The sequence below is a fragment of the Stigmatopora nigra genome, chromosome 1 (genome assembly GCF_051989575.1).
Source record: "Stigmatopora nigra isolate UIUO_SnigA chromosome 1, RoL_Snig_1.1, whole genome shotgun sequence".
Classification (NCBI taxonomy): Eukaryota; Metazoa; Chordata; class Actinopteri; order Syngnathiformes; family Syngnathidae; genus Stigmatopora; species Stigmatopora nigra.
In genome coordinates this window covers 24,684,536-24,692,500 of record NC_135508.1, presented here as the reverse complement: position 1 = coordinate 24,692,500, position 7,965 = coordinate 24,684,536, and the positions used below count along the sequence as shown (strand labels likewise).

Here is a 7,965-nt window from a genome sequence, read left to right as displayed (position 1 = left end):
TAAAGTTGGAGGGGGGAAAAACTACAAAAAATCCATGATGTATACATTTTCTATCAATATTTCACCCATAATATGAGCGGATTTGTTTATTAGCTGGTCATATAATGCGACACACTGAAACCTTAGCCAAAAAGATATAGTCCCTTTCTGGAACTGATAAGTCACTCTTAACTTGCAGATTGAGTGACACATTAGTGCGAAGGTGTCTAACTCGAGGTAACAGGGCCAGATGGAGCCAATTACATGATTTTGTTTGGCCAATGATAAAAAATCATGTGCATCCAGTTCATGTCTCTTTCGAAAACAACACAATTAGCTATTGCTGTCTTTTTTTAATTTGAGAAAGTGTAAACTTTTGTTAACAACTTTTTAAAAATAAATTGAATAGTTATCAAACAATGTTCATATTTGCTTCTGCTTTCAAAACCAGGTATGAATCTGTCATGCATCTGTAATTCAATGAGGCATTCATCTATTTTTATGGGTTGACAGTTATAGAGGCTTTGAAAGAGAAACAATATGACAACCAATTGTGTGTATCAGTGTGTGTTCATGTTTGAATCTCACTGTTAGTCTTGGGCAGGTTCTTGTGGAACTCCTCCCTGTCTTCTTCATGAAGAATGTTGTAGACGCTGGTATTGATGAGCTCATCCTGCTTGTACTGCAGGTACTGGGTCACGTTGTCCGACACAAACACAATGTTACCTTCTCGATTCACCACAAACAAAAAGCCATCCAAAGCCTGGAAGAGTGCCGTGATGGGAGTCAAAACTTGCAGAGTAGAAGGTTGATTTGACATTGAGTAAATGAACTCACCTGTAGCAGAAGAGGCCCTAGGTGGTCTTTGTCAATGACCCCCTGGCCTGTTGAGGACACGTCAGATTTCTGAACATCATCGCTAATTGAAGCCTTTCCTGTAAGGGAAGAAAATGCAAATGTATCAAACAAAACACATGGGAAAGCTTACTGGCGTTCTCTATTCAAAATAAGCCAGCAGGGGGCAGTGTTTCTTAAATATCAGCAGTTTTTTCCCCCCATAGGTAAAAGAGGGAGGCGTCTGAGGGGGCAGGTTTCTCTAAGGAGCCCATCAAGAAGAGTCGAGGCCTGGGTGCATGTGGAGCAGGTAATAGCCATTCTCATGCTTTATATTCAGTGTTAGACTCAGAGAAAGTGTCTGATAGGCGGACTCGGAGAGGGAGCGTGGTATAGAGCCGGAAGGCTCTGCGAGCTGTAATGGTGCTGGAGTCAGTTGAGGCACCTGAATTAAGAGAGAGGGGGGTGATGATGGAAGAAGCAGCCAGAGAAACAGATGGCAGCAATAATAAATGATGCTTGGAAAACTGCATTTGGCGTTGACTTTGCTCAAAATCTGGCCACTCATTTGGATCCCAGACTGCATCAACATACACATAAACAGCGCATCAACATACACATAAACAGCAAATGCATACTGCCTATATTGGAGAGCTAAGAGGTTAAGGGAGGAGTTGATGGACAGAAAATGCGACAGGAGAGATGAATTTTGTGAGAAAACGGAAAAAGAAAAAAAATCTATATGACAAGCAAGTGAAAGTGAGAAATAGGAAAGGTAAGGCGCTCATGATGAGTCCATAAGCCTGTGGCGTGTCTGTCTTCACTTCCTGTAACTATGGCAACCTGTCAGCAGCCAGTCAGGGCCAGCTGTAGCCTCTTCCCCTTCCTGTCGAGGTGGCAGACTCCAACCAAGCCCCCCATAAACACAACAAACAACCAAGCCTTATTCTCTCCTGTAATTAAGGTTTAAATTGGTTGTGGCTGAGTTAAAAGATCTTCACTAATATGAACAAGACTTAAGAGCGTAACTTAATCACAGGTGATAATTTACCACAGAGCGGCAGATGTGGTTAACTGAATAAAATAAAACACTTTTTAAGAAAACTCACCCTGTTCCTTGATCAGGCGGATCTGCCGCACAGTTTCTTTGAGGATTGCACATTTGTCCGGTTTGACATTGAAACTGTCGATATCACCGAGGTTGGCTGAGATCAGCTCTGCCAACTCCTCGATGTACTTGCTTTCCTGCTCCCGCCGCTTCCTCTCACTCCTGCAGGTGGTAACGCGAAGCAGTAGGTGAACACTGTGAACAATGACCTTTCATAGGCCATTTATTTGATGCTTTTACACTATTTATGCTGCCATGCCTTGCTAACTAGAATGTATCCAGTTTTAATTTGTAAGGTGTGTTGCTTAAGTAGGAATTTTTGCCGATTCCATTTTTTTTTGTGGGTGATGTTCAAATTTGGCGGCCTGGAGGATTAATGGTTAGCGCGTTGGCCTCACAGTTGTGGTCCTGGGTTCCAATCGAGGTCGGTCCTCCTGTGTGAAGTTTTCATGTTGGGTTTTCTCGGGGTTCTGCAGTTTCCTTCCACATCCACATTCAACCAGCCTACTATGCATGTTTTTGGAATGTGGGAGGCAACCTGAGTACAGTGGTACCTCGACATACGAGCACCCCGACATACGAGCATTTCGAGATACGAGTAAAATTTCAAACAAATAATTATCTCTTGATGCGAAAAAAAAAATTGAGATACGAGAAAGCCAGGTGACCAAGACATGAGTGGCTGTTTATCATTGTAACATTGTCTTTTTTGCCCCATCTCTCTCTTGTATAACAGATATCTACGAGCACTGGGCGGAGCAGTAAATTTTTTAAGTGTATTTTTTTCCGCCATTCAGCGCGAATGGCGTAGCGATCGATAGTACTAGGAGTATATATTACTTTTCATTGGAAAGTGGTTGTGCAGTATTCTATTGTGAGGACATTTGTGTGCATCATCTTCGGAATATTTTGAAGGGAATACAAAAGCAAACAGCCCATCAATAGAGAAAGTCAGAGAGGAGGCGGGGCAAACAGCCAACCCGGCCGGAAGAACAAAAAGGTATAAAAATGTAAAACAAAATTAGATTAGTGTAAGGTTAGATTAAATTTATTTTTGAGTGTGTCTGCATTGTAATCCAAGTTCTTTTAAATTTGTTTATGTTATATGACGATTCACCTGTGTAAAAAGCCCACCCCCCACGAATTAATTTGTTTTTAGTTCATTTCAATGGGAAACATTCGTTCGAGTTACGAGAATATCGACATACGAGCTCAGTCCCGGAACGAATTAAGATCAGATGTCGAAGTACCACTGTACAAGGAGAAAGACCCACGCCGGGAGGACGAGCAAACTCCACAAGGAGGACTGACCTAACCACTGGGTTGGACACTACATTGTCCCTAGGTATGACTGTGAGCGTGAATGGTTTCTTGGTGCCTTGTGATCGGCTGCCCACCAATTCAGGGTGTGTCCCCTGTCTCTGGCCCGAAGTCAGCTGGGATAGGCTCCAGCACTCCCCGTGAACCCTGTGAGAATAAGTGGTTCAGAAAATGAATGAATGAATGTTCAAATTTCAAAAACAAATGTGTCTTGTAAGTGAAAAGAACATGCCATGATGTGGCTGACATGCCTGTGAATTGTTACACGTCAAGTGCCAGTGGATATGGAAGTAAATACACTGCCTTGGAGCGGTGTCTCAACATTTTGTTAACCTGATAACTTTGTGTAAGTTATCAAGAAGGTATTTATTGCACCTCAGTCAAGTGTTTCTATCAGTTGTTTGTTTTGTCAAACACCCATGATATTTTTGACCTAGGGATGACCTATGTTTTTTACGGATAGGGATTGCATGCATACTACAGAGGCGACAGGCAGATATCCGAATTATATCCGCATAGGACTAACGGATTTGAAGGAGAGAAAAAATCTGACTTGGGCTGCCTGTTAGACACTGCATGAAATTAAAATGGGTACTGTTGGAACAAAAAGTGGATTTGAACACTTCTCTTTATGAAGGCCAAATTGGCTGTTGGGCATGAACAGAATACTTCTATTTCTGTTCTTTTTCACACGATAACTTGTTTCAGTTAATGAGCACTTTTATGAACGAATGTATAGAAAGAAAGAAATTATAAACTAAGGTTTTGTTGGCATGTAAAAAGTAACCATTTACACTAGAGGTGAGATCTTGAGCCCAAGCCCAAGACTGAACCCGGCCTGACCCCAATTTTGGGCCCAAAACATCAATCATTACTTCGTGATCCGGTCGGGTCGGGCCGGGCTTCTCTCTCGCTGAAAAAAAAAGTACTTCAATGAAAACCGATGTGTGGTCTCTTTCGCAGACTTTAAAAAAAAAAAAAAAGTGATTTTATGAATATATACTAAAACGATGTGTGAATACAAACGTAAGGAATACTATTTTGGATAAAACAGAAGGTGCTGTAATGTAATTGCAATTGGAGGAGGCGGCGCAGAGCCAGAGTGAGCTAAAATCTAAAGACAGGAGAACTGAAAACACAAACACGCACTGGTAAGAGTGAGGTGTGCGAAAACCTCAAATTGATTGTTGAATATGCGAAAGAAACTTGCACTGGCTTCACTGAATGTAGTCAATGTGGAACTTTGTTTCATACGAGAGCTAAAAGACTGGCGCGTTGACGCTGAGCATGAATTTGAAGAGTTGAAAATGTCAAACATTTATATTATCATATAATAGATGTAAATGTGTATACTGTCTTGAATTTTTTTTTTTTTAAATTACATTAAACCAGTAATTGCTCATTCACTTTCTATAAAGCTAAATGCCAATTCCAAATTCAAATCAAATAAAAAGCCTTTATTGTCATTTTCAATAGCTGCGTATAACAAAATTAGTGGTGCTACTCCACAGCTACTCTATTAGTGGTGCGTGTTTCTCAGCAAAAAATCCAAACATATGACTATTAGTTATTTGTTACTCTGTTAGTAGATGATGAATTACAACCAATAAAAATGTTTTTCCATTGTAATATCCTGTTTTGGGGTATTTTTCTTCAGAGGGTGGGAACGAATGAATTTGTATTTGGTTCATTACTATGGGAAATGTTGATTTGAGATACGAGTAAATCGACAGTAGAGCTAGGTCCCGGAATGCATTAATCTCGTTTGTCAAAGTATGACTGTATTCATTCATTTTCAAAAACGCTTGTACACAATGGTTGTGGGGGGTGCCGGAGCCTATCCAAAGCAAATACGGGCAACAGGCGGGAGACACCCTGAATCAGTGTGAAGACAAACACAGAATAAAAAACGGAAAACCAATCACGATCATACCTAGGGGCAATTTGGTGTGCTGAACCAGCCTACCCTGGATGTTTTTTGGGACGTGAGAGCAAACCAGAGTACCCAGAGAGAACACACGAAAACCCAGGGAGAACACGTAAACTCCACAGAGTGAGGACCAATTTGTGATTGAACCCTCAACCCGAGAACTGTGACAAACCAATAGGAATCGAAATGCCGTAAGCAAAATATGTTAAATATATCGTTTCAATGAATTATACTATATTTGACCAAACCCATTTCTTAAAATCACTGAAGAACCATAAGATTACTTTTTTTCAGATGAATGTTAGGACTCACCCGAGACCAGGTGTGTCGCAAGTGGAGAGTTTGCGTTTCCGGTTTTCAGAGAACAGTGGTTCCATGGAGTTCTCCCCCAAACTGCTCATCATGTACACATATCAGCACCTGCAGCAAGGTAGAAATGAGGTTTTACAAATATTCTTGACACCAACATTGATGAATGACACTGTCTTTGAATCTCATGTGGATGCTGTCTGCAAGAAGGAACATTACTGCCCAGCGCTTTCAGTTCAAATGGATCAAACTATCAAAGGCAACATGATCATTCACATTCAGACAGGTATCATGAAGACTACTCTTACTGTGCATTCTAAATCACGTTCTGCATCATTGATTTAAGAAATATCATGTCAATATCAATGTGTACTTTTTAAAAATAATATATTATTAAAATTGATGAGTGATGTTAGTATGAATTTACGATCAATTTGGCGATATACACATACCAGTAACTAAGAGTATATATTAGTTGGTGAGTATGCTCCCTTCAGGTCGCACACACACCTAGTGAAATTGCAGGACAAAAAGGCTGAAGGATTCTTTGTCACCTCTGCGATTGGGCTTCTAATTAAGAGGATCATTAACTAGTTTGTTCTACTTGGCTATTGTTGTTTTCTGTGGCATAAATTGTTGGACCGGTGTGATTGCTGGCTGTTTCTTGTTGTTGCTGGCGCCTAAATAATAGCTTTTTTTTAGTCATGTGCAAGACAATGAATTATGACACTATTGAATCCGGTATTAATAACATGGGCCGTAAATTGTACATTGGAAAAATCAGGCACCCCCCCACCAAAAGAAAAAAAATCCTCATGTCACGCACATGATAATCTCTTGGCAGGGAATGAAAACCCCGCCTGTTCGACCCCTCCCGCTGGGAAAATATAAGAAAAAGAATTTGAGTTTGTTTGTTTGTTTATGTCCATGCGTATGTGGGAGTCCATCATCTCATATGGCGCTCTTTCTTGCTAGACTCATGCACACACACGGGATTAGCAGCGTCTCTGATGAAAATCCACACCGCTCCACTAACCCTGTTCGACAGCCGTCTGTCTCCCATAATGCATTACGTTTTGTCTCCAGGAAGTGGGCTGATAAAGGATGTTAGGAGGTGAAGCAGATGGGAAGACAGGAGGAGGAGAAGGAAGAAGGAAGGAAAGAAAGACATAAGGGAGGGTGGGAGAAGCCTCTGCTGTGACTTGAGCTCCGATTGGTCACTTTCTTGGCCAGAGTGACAGCGGCGGGTACTGAGGAGAGGTGGGAGGAAGGGGGAAAGTGAACACAACTAGACAAGACAGAGAAAAAGCAGAGGACTAGGAAGAAAAGAAGTAGTGAAAAGGGGGTGGGCGGCAGGTGGTCAGTAGGGACCAAGAGACAGGCATGTCAAGCAGAGAAACAGGTAGGGGAGAAAGAAAAGGAGAACAAGTATGAATCCTGCAAGCACGCAGGTGTGCTTCAATGAGTGGCCTGAAAGCCATCAGTAACCCTCTTAACCTTCACAGCCAAAGCAGTGTTTTCATTTCATTGATTACATGGTTATTCTCTGACAAGAGTGCCTCTGCTGCATAACAATTCAGACCAATGGCAGCAGTGAGATGGCCATGTCTTATTTATGATCACCCTGTCTCCCAAAGCTGTCTGCAAATCGTTTTCTTTATTTCTCTGAAATAGAGGAAAGTCAACAAACATCTTCTTAGCTAAATCTTAGCGATAGTAGTATACTACACTTGGAAACATGATGATAGACAAGCCAATTTTGTTCTAAAAAACATTGACCACAGAGTAACTTTGTCATAGTACCAATTACAAGATTGAAGCCAAGGAAACAGATCAACTACCATCTACTGTTGCAACTTCAAAAATTGTTAGACAATGTTTTGTACACTAGGAATTTTATAGTTCTTTTTGATAGTTCTAAATCATTGGAAATGAAAATGTTCCCATTCGTATCTGTACAGGTTTATTGTTTTCAAAATTAAATAGGGCAAACTAACGCGAATTCCCATTAGCACATGAATGCAGAATCTCGATATCTTTTGACGGCTTGCTATCTGCATGTCTACCTGCCTGCTGTTTGTAAGTTGATGCCACACAGGCACAAAATCAGTGCTAGATAGATTGCCTTCTTTTGCCACTACCACTCCAATCCATCTGCCCGCCCACATACCAACCTCCTGATGGAGCTCTCCAAAAGGCAGTTGTTCTAATTTTGGAGTGAATGAAACGACCCTAGAGAATAGTTGATTAGATAGTTGCAGAATGCCCAGGGGAAATGGGTCACCTCCAGCCTAGCGTGGACTGTCCGCTTTTTCCAGTGGAGGGAGAAAGTCTATTACACGCCACAGGCAGTAGGACCTGGTGGCAGAGAGGCAGCCTGGCGATGCCGGGGATAATGCAGCAGCAGGGGAGCAGTGGCAGGAAGAACAAGGGAAAATGGGAGACGGTGTTAACAGTGCTGAGGCAGAGATGATGGTTTAAAAAA

The 7,965-nt window shown here is 41.5% G+C and overlaps 1 protein-coding gene and 1 long non-coding RNA gene across 7 annotated transcripts in view; one reads left to right on the top strand and one right to left on the bottom strand.

The window, feature by feature from the left end:
* Positions 1-6,618, top strand: part of LOC144197235 (uncharacterized) — a 7,156-nt gene extending 538 nt beyond the window's left edge. Inside the window, exons 2-6 of one of the 2 annotated variants that reach the window (XR_013326500.1) lie at positions 584-667; positions 1,041-1,123; positions 5,466-5,601; positions 5,688-5,766; positions 6,567-6,618. This is a non-coding gene — a long non-coding RNA (uncharacterized LOC144197235). Of the gene's footprint in view, positions 1-583; positions 668-1,040; positions 1,124-5,465; positions 5,602-5,687; positions 5,815-6,566 lie in introns of those variants that run through there. The other variant, XR_013326499.1, reaches the window with a different exon arrangement.
* The window catches only part of LOC144197206 (nuclear receptor coactivator 3-like), a 53,109-nt gene that overhangs the window by 15,392 nt on the left and 29,752 nt on the right, over positions 1-7,965 (bottom strand). For all 5 annotated transcript variants that reach the window (XM_077717868.1, XM_077717876.1, XM_077717884.1 and 2 more), the window contains exons 2-5: positions 5,484-5,591; positions 1,923-2,083; positions 817-914; positions 568-742 (exon numbers count right to left, since the gene is read on the bottom strand). In XM_077717868.1, the coding sequence (XP_077573994.1) occupies positions 568-742; positions 817-914; positions 1,923-2,083; positions 5,484-5,575 (526 nt within the window). In that variant the 5' untranslated portion in view covers positions 5,576-5,591. The remainder of the gene's footprint in view (positions 1-567; positions 743-816; positions 915-1,922; positions 2,084-5,483; positions 5,592-7,965) is intronic.